Source organism: Plectropomus leopardus, chromosome 24 (genome assembly GCF_008729295.1).
Source record: "Plectropomus leopardus isolate mb chromosome 24, YSFRI_Pleo_2.0, whole genome shotgun sequence".
In the NCBI taxonomy this organism is placed as follows: Eukaryota; Metazoa; Chordata; class Actinopteri; order Perciformes; family Serranidae; genus Plectropomus; species Plectropomus leopardus.
In genome coordinates, this window is record NC_056486.1 from 6,651,932 (window position 1) to 6,674,280 (window position 22,349).

At 40.3% G+C, this 22,349-nt stretch overlaps 1 protein-coding gene across 1 annotated transcript in view; it reads left to right on the forward strand.

Moving 5' to 3' along the window:
* LOC121963010 (receptor tyrosine-protein kinase erbB-4-like) overlaps nt 1–22,349 on the forward strand; it is a 306,066-nt gene that overhangs the window by 178,665 nt on the left and 105,052 nt on the right. Inside the window, exon 3 of the mRNA XM_042513368.1 lies at nt 4,521–4,707. Coding sequence (XP_042369302.1) covers nt 4,521–4,707 — 187 coding nt within the window. The remainder of the gene's footprint in view (nt 1–4,520; nt 4,708–22,349) is intronic.

Consider the following 22,349-nt stretch of genomic DNA (forward strand, 5'->3'; position numbering starts at 1 on the left):
CCCTGAAATGGATTCCACTGCTCTTTTATTATGTTGTTCTTTCACTCTCCAGGTGATTGACACATTGTAATCTCGCTAATAAGCACCTCCACTGTCTGTTTCCTTCCCATTGTGTTAGTGTTACAATAAGCCAACTTGGCAGGTGCGCGTGTTTGCCGAGCGCTCGATATAGAAGCGGATCTCGGTTACCTGCTATTATCCTGAAATGCAGGCACTCCACACACTGTGTCCTGTCAGTCTCCACTAGCGTTCCCAGGGGTCAGCAGCCAATCAAACCTCACATTACTCATCCCCTCCCTCCTTTCTAACCAATCATCTGGGCTGTCGCTGGTCATTAGGATGTCTCTTTAGCTGGCCATTGCTTCAGAACTCATTCCCTTGTTGCTATATATAAAAATGCGCTTAAATTAGACGTTATTATTGAATGATCATCGAGAGTTTGAAGGCATAACAGAGTTGCTGCTTTGAGCATCAAATCAACATAGACTGATTGCCAAATCACCTTAAAATTTTCCTTAAAGTCCTAGTTAAGGTTTCCTTGAAATACAGTCAGTTGCAAAAAACATACTTAAAGGTTTATTTAAAATGGTTACTTAAAGACTAACTTTTTCTTCTTATCTTGGTCTCATGCTTAAGGAATTGCTTAAATTTTGTTTAACTGTTGCACAAAAGACCTTAGCAACCACAGTAAGGACAAACAAAACGTTAGGTACCTCTTACTCCATCTAACTGGAACATGGCGAGATCATATCCTTGTTGCTGCACTCGTGACCCCTACCAGTTGGTCCTTGCACCTCTTCAGGGTAAGCTGGGAGCTTTTTGGGAAATTATTTGAATCTCTGCATGTTTTTACACCCACTATGTGACGCCTCTAGTACCCATGTGACAACAAGCAGCTGTTGACACTTTGTCTACCACCAAAACTTGGAGACAAAGAGGAAACGATTCCCAGAAGAGAACAAAAAAAGCCACAGGAATAAAATCTGTGTCTGCCAACTGCTGCAAACGAAGCCTCCGTTGTACAAGCCAGCGTTGAACCTTGTAAGCAGCTCTGTTTCCCTTTTTTTCCTCCCCCCACTTTTAAATGTAGAGTTCTAATTAGGCTTGTCAGCGGTGGTCGGTAAAATGTGTAAGTGTGGCATTTAACAGCTGTTGTATGTGTGTTCCCAAGTTTCTGTGTGTGTATAAGTAAGCTCCGGCTGCTGTTTGAGTGACTCAGATGAATATTGCATGGCCACAGAAATGGAGATGGAGTTGTAGCCACAAGGGAATAAGTTGTGTTTCAGTAGGAACACACACTGTACACGCATCAAGCTATGGTGCAATGATGCTGTATGTGAAGATCGAGCTGCTAAATTGATTGATAGGGCTGTCAGCTAAAAGTAGTTCTTTCTCAGCTTTCTTCTGTAGAGCCACTTTGTACGGATGTAGTAAAATATTGATATGCTTAAGTATTGTGGAATTTTGTTTTAACACTGTATCATATTCTCAAAAACAATATAGGGACTTTTTTTTTATTTATAAGGTTTACTTGCAACAATTTGTGGCATTCAAGCATTTTGTGTTCTATTTAAAAACTAAATAAACCCCCAAACCACTTTTTTCAGTTTAAAAGCAATATTTATAGGTGTATTTAGGAGTGTCATTGGTTAATTCAGGTATAATTCTTGACATTTGAGTGCAAAGTATGAAAATTCTACATATTGCATTATACACCATTGGCTCTGTTAGCTGTGTCAGCTGGGTTTGTGGTGCTAACATGGTTAACAATGCTAAAGGGGGTTTGAGAGTCAAAATGAAGCTGCCTCTATTACCAAATATGTCAGAAAAATATAGCGGTGAGAAATTTACATCATAATAAAATTTCACGACTTTTTATGAATAGCACTTGAACGACATTTTTTCCCCGAAATATTTACTGGTAAGTTACCAGTTAATGAGTGTTAGGTATCGGCAAATTAACCGAAAAACTGACATCCCTAATTTTTAGCATTAACACAAAGAAAACAGGCCTACGAAACAGGCAGACTCATGAAGAGCAATCTGCTAGCAAAGACAGTTTTCCTGAATATAGATTTTAAAAAATCTTAATGTATCGCCTTGCTTGCAGTATCACAACATATCAAGATAAACTGAATCATAACCCATGTATCAAAACACGTTTCATATCGCCACACTGCTAATACAAAGCACTACACTCATCTGTTGATGTGATAACACAGAACTGTGTATCATTGACCCTTAACTCTCTAGTTTGTTCTTACTTTTTTCAACGATGACCCCAAGATGAGGGCAAACACTCTTTTGAAGAATTGGAATAAAAAAAGTATTTGAAAAACTCAAAGTGCTTGCCTTCGCACCATCCTTCAGCCTGACTTTGCGGTTGAATTAATTTGCCTCATCAAGAGCATAACACAGAGGTAATCATCCTGTTTTTTTAGTGACTTTTGAGAAGGTCAATTGATGCACGATGAGGCAGATAGTTGAGGTCTGCCATGTTCTTCTGCAGGGCACTCTGCACACTGGAGCTCTCTATTTCCGCATATTATGTGTGTCTGAGTCAGGCATTCAGCCAAGGCCGATCGGCTTGAACCGACGCCAAATTCTTTTTCTTCTTTTAGTTTTAGGTCTCTTAGGAATTTAATCGCACCTGACTGAGAGTTCCCATATGATACTAAAAACATACAGGATATAAAATCAAATACAGTAACAAATATACCCTATTTAAATTTTAAAATTATTTGCTCTACAAATGTCAAATTTTGTTCTGTCTTGGCCTCTCAAGCCTTACAGAAATGCTGAGAGACTGTAATCAGAGGAGAAGTGTAATCAGGCTGTAATTGAGCTGACATTTTAATCACTTTGGACTGTATGTCCAAATCTTTCATTAGCTTGACATTTCAAAATGCAAATAACATGCTCTGTGCACAGAGACTGAGAGGAATGCATTACCGCCTTAAAGGAATACTTCACCCCCAAATGACCATTTATGTATCAATGACTCACCCCCTGTTATGTTGAATTTGTGAAGAAAGCTTAATTTTTGGTTATTTGGGGTTGAAGTATTCCTTTAAGCGCATTTCATGAGGCAGACGTTAAAAAAAGGCACCCTGGGGTTAAAATATCAGGGTTGGAGGTGGCAGTGAGTAGTGTGGTCACTTTGGTTCAACCTCAAGCACTCTTTAGAAGGGTAGAAGGTAGATTTATTTTGTCATTTTTCTTAAACATGGTTTAAGAAGAAATGAAATTAAAGTTGACCTTAAATCCAGTAGATCAGTAAGTAATTTGACAATCATTTTCTACAAAGAGTTCTAGGATTTTGGTTTTGTTTTCTCTTCCCCACACATCACCAGACAAATACATCCATATTGGACAATTCAGCAAAACCTTGGTTAAGGAAATCAAAAGACTTTGGTTGCGTTTATAAAAAGATAATCACGGAATCTATGTGCTATAAGTCTGATAGCCAATATTTTGGAGGTTCTGGTGCAGACAGCAGATATCCTTGTTAAGACCTTCTTTTCTGTGCACCTGTCTTTCTGCTGATCTATGGATATCTGCAAATGAATGCAGAATAACAAAACAAAGTTGATAAAATGCAAACTTTTGTAACTCAATAGCTAGAGAGTTCTGAAATTGCATTTCATCCATTGCTTTCCACCTCTTTTGGCCTTTATCCCTGCCACTCATCTGTGATTGGTCAGTACTCATTGAACTACAAATGGACAACAAACAGAAAGCAGAATGTTTCCAATACCCAAATCTTGTTCTGCATGCCTACACATTATGCATACATTTGCAGATATATTTTTATAGAGATCAATAAAAAGGCAAATGTTAAATGCGGTATGTAGGGTACATTATTTTTTCACATTGGCACGGAACACTGAACGTTAGAGTCAATGTAGTCATACTATTTGTGCAGCACATAATATGCATTTCAGATTTTAAAACATCTTACGAAACAGAGTCCTCTTTTTTACTTGTTATTGAGTAGCAACCTCTGAGGCTAAAAAATGAAGGAAATGCAGAAGAGTCAAAACACTGCAGTTCATCTAATGGCCACTTTACGCTGACTCCAAAATAGTTCTTTTCAATAGATACCCATTTTAAAATGGCCAACTTTACACCAGAAATACATGTTGAGAGCCTGGTACAAAAATCAGCAAGTCAGTCAAGTTTAATATTCATGTAAAGGGGTGATTTATTTTTTTTTCATAACTCCATAACCCATATACATTTTATTAAGGCCCAAAGTTATGCAAGTTTAAGGGCAAGGCCACTTGAGAAACAGGCTGTCTGCTAGATTTGGCTACAGTCTGTGAGTCAGATCCACCCCACACTACTCCATAAAAACAAACTCTCATCCATGGTCACTTGCCATACTTGAAACGGCAGGTTGACGTCACAAAAGCTACATCTGTTATTCATACAGTCCATGATTGAAACCTGTAACCATTGAATTTGAGCGTCATGCTGCATATTAAATTCACTCCTCTCTTTTCTTTTTCTCCATGCAGTCAATCAGAGAAGTGACCGGCTATGTGTTGGTGGCTCTTAACCAGTTCGACCAACTGCCGCTGGAGAACCTGCGGATCATCCGAGGGACCAAACTGTATGAGGGACGCTACTCTCTGGCCATCTTCCTCAACTACAGGCAGGACGGGTACTACGGCCTGAGGCAGCTGGGCCTGCGAAACCTCACAGGTAAGAATGAATGCACGAGTGCTGGCATATCTAATGCTGCATTACAATGTGACACTGTAAAGCTTGCACTTTTTTCCTTTCACTTCCTCTTAGCAGGTAAATTAAGCAGATAAATTAGAATAAAAGAGTTTTTTGATGCATCAAAACTCCCATAGTAGATAATTTATGGCAACTTTTTATATATTAGGAATCCATTTGTAGCACCCTGCAAAACATATTGCTATTCCTGCACAAAAATGCTTGTGTTTGACTTGTTTTTACACCCACATACAGCTTTAATAGAGCCTTTTTAATTAAGTCACAAAATTGGAACTCAACTTTTGAAGGAACGTATCTGCCACCCCAGCAAATTAATCTTCTGTGTTGCTATATAGAAGGATCAAATGTCTGTGAAAAGTCCTGTTTTCTCATTAATTACATTTTTGTTTACACAGTGAAAGAGAGGCGTCTTTTACAGAGTTAGTTTTTGGAAGTGGTTGCATTATGTTTTATTTATCAGCTGCTCTTTTTGTTGTTGTCATGTCAGAGGGCATAAGTGGATTACATTCGTAAAGGGTAGCTTTTGTCTGCGTTAATGCTATCTTGGTATCAGACCTTTGAGTTCTGACCTCAGCATCAGTTAATCTTTGCCATTTTGGTGTTACCCCGTGGTGAAGTGACCTTCCAAGTCCAGTAAGAATAAAAGCAGCAAACGCTAGTTTCTGTTACTGTAAATTCAACGTTTAAAGTACCTGCTTCGCCGCCTTCCTTGCTGAATCATACCTCCTCTCACTGCTGCCTCCAAACAGCCAATTTCCTCATTAGCTGTATAAATCATACATCTAATTCTCACAGTTTGAGCTGCTAAAAGGTTTTCAGGAGTCAGATGTTTCCGTTTTTTGTCCCCATTTTGGCGGTGGCATTACCATCGCTCCGAGAGAAAAACACAAGCCGTCGTAGGAGAAACTCTGGCTGAGGGACAACTGTCAGATACAATCTGAGGAGAAGCTCTGTCAGGGTCACTCTTTTTTTCTTTTACAGCATTTTTTTGCTCTATTTGAGGCCATACTGTCTGGAGTGCCAGGGAAGACAGTAAACAGAGAGAGACTGTGATATAGCAGGAGGTCAGGAAAGTGTTCCAAGAAAAGATGGTGGTGTCGTCACCTCAGGGGATGTACTGAATGTTTTGCAGAAAGGAAAAAGGTATCGGACTTGCAGTTGTCTCAGTCTTCTTGCCATATCCCATCATTTTTCTCATTTGGAAACTTACCACATAGGTTTGTCAACTACTTGTAGACAAGACCAAGAAGGACAAAGTGCCTTTTCAAGTCTCCACATGGCATTTCCTTCTGTCATCTTGTCGGATTTGCTGGATTTATTCATGGCAGGAAAAACAAACAAAAAAAGTGCTGTTCTTCCAGCACGAATGGAGCTAAATCTCTTAGCGCATCTTACAATGGCCAATGGAAAAAATTACATCCAGCATGTACAGTATGTCCTCTAAACTACAGCCAAAGAACAAATGTGCGATAAGCTGCCAGTCCTCCTGACAATTTGTCCTTACCGAGATGTCGGATGTAATTTGTTAGCCTATGATTATTTAAAAATGTTAAAAGATGTAGCACCTTTATGATTAGTTTTGATGTTGAGTGCCAGAGCATGTGATGAGGAAAGGGTAGCAAACTGGGCTGAGTCCCACCGTTGACTAACCACGTGGTATGCACCCTAAACTGCCAAGCCACCAGGATGCCTCTGCTGCATCCCCCTTTTGTTGTATTTTGCCTGAGGCTTCTTCTCTGGCATCGATCTGCCCGCTTTACACTGCTCTCCTGTGGGCATTGCAATTTATCCTACATCCATCCTGCGTTCCTCCTGCAGGCAATTCTGTCTCAAATGTTTCACAGAGGAACCAAATTAATTTGAGTGTAAAACAGAAGTCATGTGTCTCTCAGTCCTTGACCACCCTTTTTAACTTTTTGTGGACTAAAATCAAGCATGATAAAACTCAGGCGTCCACGCAATGGCGAGAAAAAAACGTCTGTTTTTGAGAAAGTCGGACAGCAGAGATTCATCCTGGGCTCTTATGCCATTGACTTTGGCGTAGTGTTTTTGTGATTGATGGTGAGGGATCAAACTGTGATCCATATTAAAGCGCATGACAGATTTAGTGTAATAAGCAGCGTTTTATGGAGTCTGAACACGGTGATAAAGGACTCCTGAGAGTTTTAAGGGCATGCTGACACCTTAAGCTGATAAAGCAGGAGGGTGCCTTCCATTTTGACCACCCTTACAAAGAGAGGGAGGCCTAAGTGGACCTTTATCCCTGTCTGAGTCATGATAGATGCCTCATGGTTTTCTTTTCTGTTTTTTCCCTTCTACTATGGGTGGCTCATGACTTTCTCTGTCATTTCTCTAACTGCTCTAACGAATGCTGTTTTCTGCAAACCAAAGACTGACACTATACTAGAAATAACTTCGACTGAAAGTGTCAAAAACAAAGTATGTGGTGGCCTTATTGGCTTGGTTGTGTCTTGTTTTAGTTTTTCTTTGCTTTTATTTCATGAAAAACAGCTTTCTTCTTGGGTGAAAGTGATGCGTGATCAGTGTCCTTCATAAGCTTCCAGGAATGACACATGAAACAGTTATTGGACACAAGTTTCTGTGCGTTTTTTTTCTGCACTGGTGACAGCTGTGGCCAGTAGCATTATGTTTTGTCCATCTAGTTCATTCTTGTGAACATGAGGGCTCAAACGTCCACTTGGACTCAAGGAAAAACTGATTTGATTCCGGTGGTCAAAGGTCAAGGTCACTGTGGCTTCTTGTTCTGATTCTTGTGAATGCAACATTATCACTAGCAAAATTGCTAGTGATAATTTCCTTAAATTTTGCACAAACATCCACTTAGAGTCAAGCATGAACTGATTAGATTTAGTTGTTCCGTTAAAGGCCACTGAGGCCTTGTGTCTGTCTCATTCTTAGAAGAATAATGCCTTAGGAATTCTTGTAGGAAATTTCTTCAAATCTGGCTCCACGTCCACCTGGAATCAAAGATAAACTTATGTGAATTTGGTGGTCACAGATCAAGATCACTGTGGCTTTACATCCATCTCATTCTTATGACACTACATCTCAAGAATGCCTTGAGGGAATTTTCTCAAGGGGACATTTGGTCAAAGACTGGTGACATTTTTGACCCTTATCCTGAAGCTGTGTAGATTGTATAGTTCGTATGTGCTGCCAGGTTGAAGATGTGTGCGATGCATCCAGATTTCAGAATTTTATTTGCTTCTTTGCAGCAACATACATATTTGAAGCATTGTCTACAGGCATGGCTTCATATGAGTCTGGACTGGTTGGCAGAGGCGTACAACCACAAGACATTATTTCTAGCGTACCTCAGATAAAGAGTAACCAACTGGCTGAAGTCCAGTCAACGTACAATACATCCTGTGAACAGATACAGATGTTTTTCTTTATGAAACTGGAAAGACACAGTGGAGAATATAAGTGAGGTATCTTCAGAAATTCCTTTCTGGGTGCAGAAAGGTAGTCCTTGCATTATTTATGTCCACAATGCATAATCTACATCTCAGAATTTGCCGTATTTTCCTGAAACTTTTGAATACTGTGTTGATCCTCTGCTTCTGTGCTGTGACTCCACCGGTCCCCTGTCTGTCTGGCCACACATCTCCGGTTTCAGCACATCCTCGGGACGGGCTTTCGCCCATATCATCTGATCCCAGTGCACCCCGACGCTGCAATTAAGCCAGATCCAACCATGCATATGGATCAGTGCAGCTCCTCTCGATTCCCTCCACTCCTCTGCCTGGTTGTGAATTCTCCCTTTTAAATAAGCTCAAAATTAGCCTGGCAGATTATTCTCCCTGCCCAACAATGATAAGGAAGCTACTGTGCACATTTGCTTAGATTCATTGTGTGATGAAAAGTACTTATTTGTAATTAATTTTGCAGCCTACCACCATATCTGGAGGGGATGTACGTGCCCGAGTGAGAACATATTCAGCATTCCTCGCTGCACACAATACATTAAACAACAGCTTCACTGCTGCTTTATCCCTCAGTGGATTCACCACACAGTAGGAGTTCACAGAAAGCATGGAATTCAATTTGGCTGGGGAGTCGGTATGCATACAGCTGCACAGTCTAGTATAGTAGCAGGGATATAGAGTAATCTGTGTTCAAGAAACTCCCCTGGTATCGACTTGTTTGGCCTCCCCCCTGTGAAGCACCCACAGCTTCTTGTAAGCCTTAATAACCTATACACAACACATGAACTGTGTGCATACATATAACATGGCTCGCTAGACACTGCAGTGCTAATTACCCCATACCGTGCAGCAGAGGTGATAATATCCACCATAAGACTTCGAGCTGATGAGATGCATGTATGAAATGGTTTTCCCCTTCTTTCTTTGCCTAACTTTTGCTTTGTTTGTGAGGTTTTTTTGTTAATTTTTTTTTCCACCCTGTGAAATTGCCCATTTGGATGGTCGCCAAATGGCTCAGTGTGCCCCAAAGAGAGCTCTGACTCCAACTTCCCATCTGGCAGCAATGCCCCCCTCGCTCGTGTACAGAAAGCAAAGCACAATCTCTGCCATCCCTTTCTCCCCTCCTATAACCTCTCTGCCTCTCTCACCTGTTTTGCTTTCCTTAATGCTCACTGGGACTGTAGCGACACTGCCGTGGTTTCACAACCTGGCAGCGACCCAAACATCCCCTAATTTAAAGCTAATAATTTACTGCTGCTGTCTCGCTAATTGCAGCATTTTCTGCGAGTATTTTGAATGCATTTAGGCCAAATTACCAACAGCAGTTGCTGCTGAGATGAATTGATTAATAGACTTCATTATAATTAACCCCATGCGCATCTTCATTTTAGAGCATGACTATTGATTTAGCAGCTCACGAGCATTTAGAGCAGCTTCTCATTTTCACAGACACTGTGCTCAGCTAAATAAAATAAATGGAGATTTTTCTATGTGTTTAAGGAGATTTGCATATGATGGGCGGGAATAAAAAAAGCTGTTGTGTCAAGGCATATAGTTACTTAAATAGACAATCCAATGTGGTTTTATTTAGCTACACCCATTGTCTCAAGTACATTTTATGGGAATCAGAAAAAAAGTTTATTTCTCGGCTACTTTTTTCTCAAGTGTTAGTTTCAGAAGTGTCATAAAGGCTGTATTTGATCTGTACTGTAAATCCCCTCAGTGGAGAGTATAAAGATCCAGCACATCAAAGATATTATACCCTCTGCTTATTTGAAAAAAGGGCACACACCTAAAAGGAGAATCCTACAGCACTGCAGCTCACATGAAGACAGCTGAGTGATGTTGCCTTTTTATGCATCCATGCTCGCCTCCATTTTCAACTTTTTTCCACCTCACATTCGACTCAAATCGGCACTTAAGACGGATCTGGCCATATTTATATATATTTCCCTGTCAGGTCTAGGAAAAAAACTCCCTGTACAAAAGATTCAGAGAGAAAAAGGAACCATAATAATTGTGTGTGGAATTTGTGTAGAAAAAAATCCTACTTCCAAAGCCTCTTTATTTAACATAAAGCTTGTGGTGTGATCTCCAAAAAGTGGTGTAATTACAGAAAGATCAAATAGAGCCAAAGCGGCTAATGCTAATACCCACTCTCGCTCCGGACTGTTATGAGGAAGAGGGAGAGTAGAGGGATGGGGCCCATTAATAATGAATTCAGTGTCATCATTAAGGCGCCAAATGATTAAAACATATCTCCCAGCTTCAAACGCTGCTTTTCTACCCCAGAAAATGCTGCAGTTGTGGATGTGCGAGGCGAGCTAGCTCTTCAGTCTGCTTGTGAAATAAAGTTTTGCTTTTTTTCTTTCATCTTTACCCCCCTTTTTTGGGTGTGTGGGGGGGTGAAACACCAAAGCAACAGCATTCCTTTTTGAAAACAAAAAAACACTCCAATGTTATGTAATGTAATGCAACTCATAGATCCGCACAGACATTTCTTAGATATGAACTTTGATGCCACAGCAGGTTGGAAATCATCTTTGTTTCACACTTCTGAGTACTCCCAGTTGTGTGCCCAGCCGAAAGAACCGCAATAACCTGCTGCCTGCTGTTGCTCTTTTGAAGAAAAGACAAGATAACACAGCAAGGCATGTCTGGTAAAAAAAAAAAAAAAAGGTGACATTCATTGACATGCAGACACACGATGGGATGCCTTGTCTGACTTCATTGTTTATTTTCTCATCTCTTTATTTCCAATTTCTCTTTTTTTTTACACCCTTTCACCCAGAAGTCATTGTAATGCCGTGCCCGTGCTCAGTTACATCAGTGTTGTGCTGTCAGCACTGCACTGCCGTTGGTGGTTTTTGTTTAAATCCTTTGACGAGAAGACCCAGAGGGCTTGGGGTTTGTCTCCATTAGTGGCTGTGGCATGTCTGGAAGGAGGGCAAAATGATCTCTAATGGAATGGTAATAGTCCCACAGGGCAGTGTGTCTGCTGCCCTGTGCACCATTCTTTGATGCAAGGGTTCACTTCCACTGGCTGACACACGCTGACCCTGGTTAACTGAGCTACCTACACACCTGACACAACCTGCAGTGCACAATAATGGCCCTGACTCCATAATACTGTGTAACATAGTAGATGAAAAGCCTCCCCCTTGGCTGTTCTCTGTACTCCAGCCTCCCAGTCCAGTGTTAAATGTCCAATCATATCTTTAGGGAGTGAGCATGGGGTAGCTGGGAGGTCTACCAGTAATGTCTTATGTAAAGCGAATCAGCGGTTCTAATAACATCGACTTATGTCGATGTGCCAGGACAAGTTTAGTTTGCAGATAGAGGCTTGCCTTTCCATTGTCGCTCACATAACACGTCTACGTCGCTAGTGTGGTGGCTGCAATAGAAATAAGCCTGCTAATGTTTTGAACATCCATCGATATCCTTCTTCAAATGTTAAGAGACAAAGTTGCATAAAATCACTCAACAGAAAGGCAGTCATCTCGCAATTGTATTTTGTTCACATTTTTTGTTCACATTGCTCAAGTTTTGTACAAATCTGTAATGAAAACCCGACTATTATCAGTGTTTGGAAAGCGCTCCCAACATATATTTAATATTACATATTTATGTCACGCTACAGGCGTATTTTCGTGTGGTAAACATCACTCCCAACATACCTCTTTTGATCGTGGGATGCCACAATGCAAGTGTATAATCACACATTGGAGTTGCATGATGCCACCATCGTTTGGTTCTGTGTACATTTTTTAATTTGCAATTATTGCAGAATTTCTATAGTTAGTCGTGATTGATAGCATTTTTTTAATAATGTTTTCAATCTTTTACTTTGCATTTAAAATACTTACAGAGTCCATATTGACAAGGTAAAGCAACTACCAAATCACCAGATTGTCTTGATTAGGAATCAAATGAAAGAAAACTGTATGGGACTATTATAAAGTGGGCATGTCTATAAAGACGAGACTCATGGATATCCATTAAACCCATTTTCATTCAGATATCTTGAGGTCAGAGGTCAAGGGACTTCTGTGAAATGACAATATGGTTTTCCCGTTGCCAAAATTTAGCCTAACTGTTACTGAGAAGCTAGCATTGCCTGTTAAATTTAGACCTTAATCGCATTGTGATGAACGCATTTATGCTGACAGCTCTTATATATACCCCTATACACCAAGCCAAGCAGCAGGGATTGTGACGATAACGAAGATAACTCCCAGTCGGATGAATAGTGGCGATGGATAGTGGGGCTGGACGCTCCAACTGTGTCCCTGAAACAGCTCAAAACCTATAATTTCATCGTGTCATGGTCCAAACCAAATCCTCTGAGGTTTACGGTGAGGGACAGGAAGTCAGGATGTGGAAGTTCTGCCTGCAAAGCTTATTTCAGGACAAAAAAAAGTCTCAGCCTAAATGGCATTAAGTGGACAAATGAAGCATTTAATTGCAGTGTTTTGAAACATTCGCTGCTCAATATTTGGCAAATGAATTCATAAATATATCATAATAGTACAAAAGTTAAACAAAAGCAAAACTGTGAAAAAAGAAGTCACTCAAAACGTATACAAAATATTGCCAGGAACTGACTGAAAGTAATAATTACACTGTGAAAGTTGACATTGTCTTTTGTGGAAACAACAATGGACCTCCAGCCTAATCTTGCTCAAACTCCCCAATTCTGAAAGTGGTGGGTGTTAAAGCTGAATGAGTCAGCATTTCCACTTAACAGTCATCCTGATTCCCACCTAATCAAACCAAATAACCATGACTTCATCAAACTTGCTCATTAGAGCTGAATTCATTTTTTGGGAGAATTATTTGTGATTTAAGTCTAGTTTTCCCCTTTTTAAGGGATCTGGACCACAAGCTTTAAGCACCATGTTTGGTGTTAAAGAGAGCAAAACCGCAACTTGTAGAATTGAGGACAAAACCCAATCATGCTCTGATGCAGCGATGGGACAAAATATTGATACAGAAATACATCTCAATACTGCAATATTTTACCCATACACTGGCCCCAGATATCAGTAGTTTGATTGGTACATGAAGGCGCTCTGAATGGATTCACCTACTAATTTGACCAGAGTCAATACTTCATGACTCCTAGGAGAGACGCTTATTGAGATTCAGATTCAGACAACTTTATTGGTCCTGTCAGGGTCAATTTGTTTTTACCTAGCACATATATTATAAGACAGATAAATAGATGAGTAATAAGTAAAAATAAAGAAATGCTGAGGAGTTCAGTTCAATGAAGGAATCTAGAAATAAAACGTTTTATCATCATTAAAATAAATAAAAATGATTAAATTAATTTAAAAAAATTACAGAGAATTTAAAAAATGAATCGCAAAGGGAGTAAAAGATTTCGAAGATTTCTTACAAGCAAGAACAACATAATGATGCCCTAATGGCAACAGAGAAAGTTTGCTTGCAATGTCCAGAAGAAGCTAAAATTAACTAACATGTTAACTAACATGTTAACTAACATGCAGCGAAGAAGAAACTCACAGGGGGGGAAATGATGGACAGCGCCCAGGGAAACAAATCAGAGAGGTAACCATCATTTTTGAAGTCCAAAAACAGGGCCCACATTGGCTTTTACAACACAGATGGGACAAAAAAATTTCATGAAGACTATACAATATGCAATGCACTGGTTTTCGTCTTGTTGTAGGGAATGTCATGCAGTGAATCAATACATAGTTCCTCATTTTGGACTTTTTTGGGGGGTTATTCTCTTTTCAGTTACACAGACATTGTAGATGATTGTCTTGCAATGTAAATAGTATTGCAAAATTGCAATAATTGACACTGTCATTATTTTGAACAACACATTGTGATACGTATCAGATTCTCCTGCTAATTTGACTGACCAGAGTCACCAAGTCCTGGGTCCTCATGGTGGCACTTATCATGTAAATGAGGTTTAAGTGAAGATAAGTTAACTAACTTGTAGTAAAAAAAAAAAAACGTCAGGAAGGAAATGGCAGATAGAGCTTAGTTGGACAACAGTGGAAAACAAATCAAAGTATCGTCACTTTTCAAGTCATAAGGCTGGATCCTTTTTGTCTTTAATAACACAGATGGGATAAAATAAATTGTCAGAGACTACTTGTGAAAATAAAGTACACAAAATGCAACAAACATGCATAGCCACCTCATTTCATTATGGATAACTTGTAAATGTATACATAATAATTGATTCTGGCCTTCTTAGGGGTAGTTTTTGCTCTTAAATTACATGGATATGGTGAAAACTCATAGATGTTTGTCATGCAATAAATTGCAGAATTGCTGTGTTGTGGTACAATATTCTTATTGTGGGCAAAATTATCTTATCGTGATTTGCACCCCTACTGTGATGTGTTACAGGACATCACTGGACATCACTTTTCTCTTGTTTAAAGGGTTATAGGTCACTCAACAGATTGGGTAAAGTGGTTGACCACATGGGGTTATGAAACTTCCCTTGGAAAAAAAAAAAAGAAAACCACATAACTGCACTGTCATCAGCTGAAAACAAGGCTGTTTTTGGTTGACAGTCTGATGATGGGAGGTTTTCCTTTGACAGTAATAACATTCAAAGCGCCTGCTTGTTTGTCTCGCCACAAGGCACATGCTACCCTCCTGACATTGCAACATATTTGTATGCTTTGGACTCTCTGGAGAAATGATTGGCGTGCGCTTTGTGTGTGTGCAATTTTCGTCTGCATTCTCTCCCAGGCGTCTCCAAGCTGCTTGACTTTGGTGAGTTTTAATGACATTTTTTGGGGTCCATTATTTTTTTTTAAGTGCCCCGCCTCAGTCCAAGGCACTCTTGAGATGTGTTGCGGAACTTCCACTCCAAACTGCGAATCCATTAGAGTGTCGAGTATAGCCAATCATTAGCACTGATTCACATGTCTGTCCACTGCATCCGTGGAAGGAGTCACAAAGTCAAAGGTAGAGTCTGGAAAAGGAGGGAGTGGAGCTGAACTGACTCACAAACCTCACACTAAATATACTGTAGGAGCAGATGGAGGCAATTTACTGGTCATAGTTGATTTGCTGGCATGTGTGTGCGTGCGTGTGCCCGTGTCGGTGTGTCCCAAATTACCCAAGTGGAGGGATGAGTGCTGCAGCTCTGCGCCAGGAAATGACAAATTGCCCATTTAGCCCATTGTAGGTGTCAATTTTAATGTAGAGGGTTAGCTCTGTTTCTGACACTTCTTAAGCATTTTGCTCCATGAAAATATGTAATGAGTCAGATTTGAATTACAAAATGCATGTCAGACGAGCAGTGTTTGTGTGTATATGCCTGTGCACTGCAGGTGTCCATGCACACACACATTAAGGCTCGAAAGGAAGCTTTTTTCCTTTGGTTTCCTGACTCAAGAGTGGACATTTAATAATAGCCAACAATTCAAGTTATGTGCTCAGCTCCTCAGCAGTTTTACTGTCTTGATGGCTCCCCTATGATCCATTCATAGTGCCCTCTCAATTTTAGTTCGATGTTCTTAGCTCGGGCAATTGTACCAAAACACTATTTCCAGCTCAATAACAGAGCAGACTGTCAGAGTAGGTCCACTGTAAAACAACCTATCACTGCCAATGGAGAAAAACAACCTGGGACAGCAATTCTGGAGTTGTTTGTACTTTGAGACTGTACCTGGCAATTTATTTGATGAGTGAGTTGCTTGACCTCTGGGTCACTGAGACCTATTAAAAGCTCAGTGGGAAACTTCAAAAATACATGACTGGTAAAAGTACTTTTTTGCAGATTTGTGGCTTTTTGAGCTTGACGGAATACTTCACCCCTGAAATAACCATTTGTATATCAGTTTCTCACCCTGTATTACGTTGAATTTGTGAAGAAAACTTTGTTTATCTAACACGCCTCAAGGGTGAATGAAGAATCTGAAAGCAGAGCAATTTCTTGATGAAATAAAGTCCTATGGGGTCCTCATTTAAGAACAGCAAAGTTTATTAACATTCTTTTACAAACTCTCACACAACTCATGCATTATAATCCAGTTATTTTTTTCAGTCATATGCTTCCTTTGTACTTCCTTCAGACAACCCTTTCAGATGGGGAACTTTCTTCTAACCAAACTCCATTGACAATAACAGTAATTTCACCTTGCCGCCGGTCTGTATTTGTGTATCATTGTGATTTAGTGGCGTCAGGTGGTGAGGTTGCAGATTGCAACCAACTGAAACTTCTCCGATTTGCCAAGCGTGTAGAAGAACAATGGTGACTTACACGAATACATGAGGCCCTATCTGGAGCTAATGTTTGGTTTGTCCATTCTGGGCTGCTGTAGAGACAGTATGGCAGACTCCATGGGGGAAGACCTACTTTGTATGTAGATATGAATAGCTCATTCTAATGTGAAAAAAACAATTCTGACATTCAGGCAATTATAAAACATAGGTGTGATTTTTTTTCCATTTGTGGCAATACATGCCTCAAAATGCCAAAATCCCTTCGAAGGGGCTAATTCTGATGTATCAAATTCACATAACAACACAAACAGACTGTCAATCAGGGCAGCGTTAGACCAGCTGCTCTGATGTTCAGTGAGATAAAATTATTGTTTTTGTCTATAGAGTCTGGCTTTGAATGGAGCCAAGATAAGTTTCACTTTCAGTTCAGTTTCTTGTCAGACAGGGCTATCTATTTTTAAAGTACTGAGCAAAAAACAGCGTAGATGAGTTTTACTTTTTAGTTTCCTGCCAGAAAGGGCTGTCTGTTTGGATCAAGGACACCTGAATTATTCTGCACAAGCTGAGCGAGAGTTTGTAAATTGATATTTCGATATAGTTTTGCTGTCATTAAAAGCTGACCCCTATGACCTTGATTAATTAAGAATTTGCTCCATTTTTGGATTCTTCGTTCACTGTAGAGGCATGCAAGAAAGACAAAGTTTTCTACAACATAATGCGGGATGAGTAATTGAGATACAAATCCTCATTAGGGGGATGAAGGATTCCTTTGACTGATTGTCAAAGCTGAACAGAAACAGAAACTTAGGTGCTTGTAAACCAAATTTTGATATTAATTCTCAACAAACTGAATTAGATTCTCTACTAATTCCCCCACCAACACACACCAGCGCTGTTCGTTGATGACCAGCACGGTTCGTTACGGTGATTAGTATTCAGCGGCGCTCCCGTCTCTTTGGCCGGCTCTTTTGTTTGCCCGCGCTGATTGGAGGGCCTCTGGTTAATTTAGATGCAGGGAAGCGGTGACAGAAGAGGGCTTATTAGGGCTGTGAGCCCATTCCGCCTTAAGTGCAGAGTCTCCAGTTCCATTTTCATTTGCCTCCATTATTGAATTTGCTGGCTTCTCATTCGCCCTGATTGCATTTTGTGTCACCTCTAAAAAAAAAAAAAAAAAAAAAAAAGGCCTCCCCCAGAGGTACTGTGACACTCCGCTGGGAGACTTACATTATGGTAGTGAAGTCTGAAGGTAAAAGTTTAGAGAATACTTTTTCAAACATTTTTTAATTTTAAAGGCTTTATGTTTTATTAGATCTGAACCAAACGTCTCTGAAAGTTTGTCTAATTATGATTGCTGACACGCTTGTGGGTGTATTTTGGTTGACGAGAGGAAAGGAAGTGTTTATGTCTGTGTGTGTGTGTTTATGAGACCAGGAGGGAGTGTGACAGACGGGTGGAGCAAGAGTGGGTGGAGGAAAAGAAGAAGAGTGATGGCAGGGATTCATTTAGCATCCACTGAAGCTTTAGAAGTAAAAAAAAAAAAAGAAAAAAAAATCATCTCCGCCTCCACCTTTTAGCTGCCTCCTTCAGCACCTACACAGCTTCCGTAATCTCCTAACGCTAAGCATTTTTCATAAGGATTCATCGCAAAACAATATCATTCGAGACTGCAAAATTTAATCAGGGGCTTTAAAACACAATTATGGTTATCGGGGAGGACACGGCGGCAGCGCTTCTCATCGTGGGGAATGGGGGTGGAGGAGCAGCGGGGAAGATGGAGGGGACCTCCCCCGCACTGTCTGCGCCCTAGCGCTCCTCTCCCATTTGTCACCCAGCACAATATCTCTTTGGCTGGCAGAGCTAATAATGGAGAAGTGGGGAAACGGGACTCTGGAGACCCACCTCCGCTTCGCCGTGAAGATCAGATAAGTTCTCCTCAAGTCAGAGGCCCCGAGCCACTGTGGATTTGCTTGTAAGGATTGTATCATTTATAAAACACAGCGCACCCATTTGACAGCTTTTTAGGTGTGTGAATAATGCAGCTCCTTATAAAATGTGCAACTGCAGGAGCAGGATGTTTCCTCCCTTACGCCATGCTGGAAAGTTCATTTCATTTTGGTCACTCGTACCACCAAACCTCTTTTGCTGATACTTCGATTTTTGTTTTTTTTTCCTGTGCCTCGAGGCAAGCGAGTTGCCGTTTTCTGTCTCTATTATCTTGGCGATCCGCAGCCATTTATCTACCAGCGGCTTGTTTGCAGTCTGGAGACTTAACAGTTATTCATGGGATTTGAGAAGTCGTTTTCACTTAAGCAGCTACTTTCTCAACAAGCCTCTGTTTTTTTTTCTTGTTTTTTTCCTCTTTAGAGTAAACATGCTTGAAGGCAATGTACAGTGGAGTGCTTCACAATTACACACAGGGGGTTTCCTAAGGGACTGACTGCTTGTTTTCCAGTCAAGTCATGTGTTTACCTCAAATTGTGGGGTTTCTTAGTCTCACTGTAAATTGGCTGAGGAGAGAAATCCACGACTTTATTTTAATTACGGGTTTGATTTTGTTAAAATGTACCCACAAGCATACACACTCGGACTCAAATGCACCCATTGCATGTATCCACCTCTTCTCCTGACTTGGAAGTGGGGGCGTAGCACCAAATTCTGGGTGCAATGCATAAGCAGTCCCTGTGGACCCCCATCCTTCCTCTCTTGATCCAAGTCTCTCATGCACAGTTGGAATGTTTTTTCTTTCTTTCTTTTTCCTTTTTGGGACCCTAAATTTAACTTTTTTGGGGGAAAACATTTATGTTAGTACAGCAGCGAAATTAGTCACTCACTTGGTTTTAGCTACATACAGAGAAAAAACCTTGAGAGGGGGCGGACTAAACCATTTTGCACCTTTAATGCTTGAGATCTTCCATTATTTCTTTTATAAAGTTAAGTCTTTTCAAATTCATCCGATTTCAATTTAGTTATGGCACAGATTACCAAATGTAATCAAAACAAATCAAAATATATAAAATAATTGCAAACAACACCAAACTTTTCATTCCAGGCTTTTTACTGGGCTCCAGCCCAGTGGAGCCCTAGCTAACATGTCCCACATGTCCCCCCGCTATGACGCCCCTGTTCAGAATTCCCAGAAATTGCACTTGTATGCATGTGTCCTTTTTTTCCAGGACATGTCTTTGTTCTCTTTCTGCTGAAGTGTGGTTCATTCAAGACAGTACGTTGTGGGCATTCCAGCCATAAGATGAAAGAGACTTTAACACGAGTATGGGGAGCTGAATGCTTTATTATTCCCCCGGTTTGACTGATCCCATAGCAGCGCTCTCTCGTTGCCTCATGAAGTTCAAAGTGCTTTGTGAAAACCTGAAGACGGGTGCTGGTTGGCTTGGAGCAAGGCAACTTCAGCAGACAGACTGTTTTTGTCTTAGTTTTTTAGCTTTTTTTTATTCATGTCCACCAATTTTTATCATCGGCACTGACAATAGCTGTGACCAGAGGCGTTATGTTTTTGGGTTGTCCTTCCGTCCGTTCATTCTCCCGAATGCGATATCTCAAGAATGCTTTGAGTAAATTTCTTTAAATTTTGCACAAACATCCACTTGGACTCAAGGAAGAACCGATTGAATTTTTGTGGTCATAGGTCAAAGGTCAAAGTCACTGTGACCATATTTGTCTCATTCTTGTAAACCTAGTATCTCAAAACACCTTGAGTAAAATTTTGGCACACTAATTTGGCACACTAAGTCCTTACAATGACCTAATTAGAATTTTGTTGTCAAAGGTCAAGGCCACTGTGAACTTGTGTTCATATCATGCTCATGAATCTAATATCTGAAGAAGGTCTTGCGGTAATTTAGTCAAATTTGGCAGAAACGTCCACTTGGACTAAAGAATGACCTGATCGGAATTTGGTGGTCAAAGGTCAAGGTCAGTGTGACCTCATAAACATGTTTTTGGCCATAACTTAAGAGTTCATACCTTAAACTTTCACATAAATGTCATTTATGTCACATTTTATATCCAAAGGGTCAAAGGTCAACTGTGACATCATAATGTTCCTCCAAACCATAGTAATTTTGGTTGCCCAACATAAAACGGTGCTGACTGTATAGGTCTTCTCTGCTGCTAAGGTAAACAACCACCTGGAGGTTATTCTAGTTTGAGCCTGTTTTTATTCATGTCCACCAATGTTTTTTTACATCACTCTGCCTCTAAACGAGCGGCATTTTCTATAGATGGTTATCCTAAACACATTATTATCTGGGGGAAATGGAAAATGTTGCTCAGGGCAGCAAAAAGAACTCTTCCTCTAACTTTCCTTCATTGGCTCTCATGTGAGCCATTATTTTCCAGAGTCGCAGATTTGTTGCAGTTGTGTAATGTTCATCGGCGTTCCCTGAAGAGGTTGCACTCTAAGAAAATGAAGGCAATTTGTTTCATTCCCCAGTTCGGCACCTTCTGTCATGCCAGCTGTCTGCGCTGTGTCACAGGCTACACAGAGCACTGGGAAGTGATGCATGTAAATGACTGCAAAGAGCTTACACACATCCCCGTAAATTCTCAAATAAAAGCTCTTCAAATAATGCCGTGGCCTGCTGGGGTCCCCAATAAAGGCGTAGTTAAAAAACAAACACTTGTAGGGGGTGAAATGACTTGGCTGATATGGTGAATTCAATTCAACCTGCATTCTTCTGAACACCATAGTCATGACATACTCCCAGTTAAACAAAAATACAAATTTAAACTAATGTGAAATGCAACGCTTCCTGCAGATATTTCACATTAAAAGCCTGGGTGCTGGAGGACTAAAATCCTGTTGAGTATAAGAGCTTGTGACCAGAATACGAAGATGTTTTACACTGGGACTAATTACTGGATGCCTCTGTATGTCTGGACTCGAGGGATTGCAGTGTGTAGAAGATATTTTATGTATTTACATTAACTACCAGGACTCTTCCTCCTCAACTCGCTCTAAAAAATATGTTCAACTCGAACCACAGTGCTCAAAGAAAGCTAATATCGTTCTTATATGAGAGCCTCTTAAGCTTAGAAAATCATTCAACCCAGATAATCAAATCACATTAGGAGAGGGAAACAGATATTGAGTTAAGAAATGACTATTTGAAGAGACCGTTAAAACAGTTCAACTCCTCCTCATCACTCATTCAATTTAATGTTTTACTTTGAATTCATTTTTAGCAGAACCAGGCTAGCTGAGATTTATCAAGGCTTTGATCCACAGTTTGAATGCTGCTTTCACTCACTCGCTACTCTTTGGTCATGCTTTGCACTTCAAAATGATTGCTCTTTGGTTTGCAACACCCTTTCAGATGTCTCAGGGGTCCCTATGGAACCAAGTCCACAAATTGGCATCTTTTTAGTACCACATAATTTGTTCTAATCCTTGAATACTAAACAAAGTGATATCATTGCATCATTCACTGGTGTTGTAGTCAAGACCATAGCAACCGAGACCAAGACTAGACTGAGACCAGAGTGTGCTGAGACCGCGACAAGACCAAGATTATATATATATATTCACCATCATTGCAGCTGAGGAATGACCATAATGGTACTGCAGCTGCATTTTCTACCTTAATGTAACATCGTCACAACTTCAAAGGCTGCTATTTGAGAATTAATGGCATTTACAGTGTGCGTGTATAAAGAGGAAGATGACCTTTTTTAATGACTTCTCATGGATAGCACTTCATAGATTTGTGTGAGAATTTCTAAAAAGAAGTTGCACACTGCTTGTTTTTATTTTGGGGAGAAAAAAAGCCAAAAAAAAAGTGCTTCCGGCAGGGTTTTCTGCTTTTCTCTCCAAGCACTGAGTGATTAATTGGCATTTAGGAGGTAAAGCCTCAGCTTAACTCTCCAGCTCTGCCTACAAATGCGCGGCTTTGTCGACCTGAGCTCCAAGAT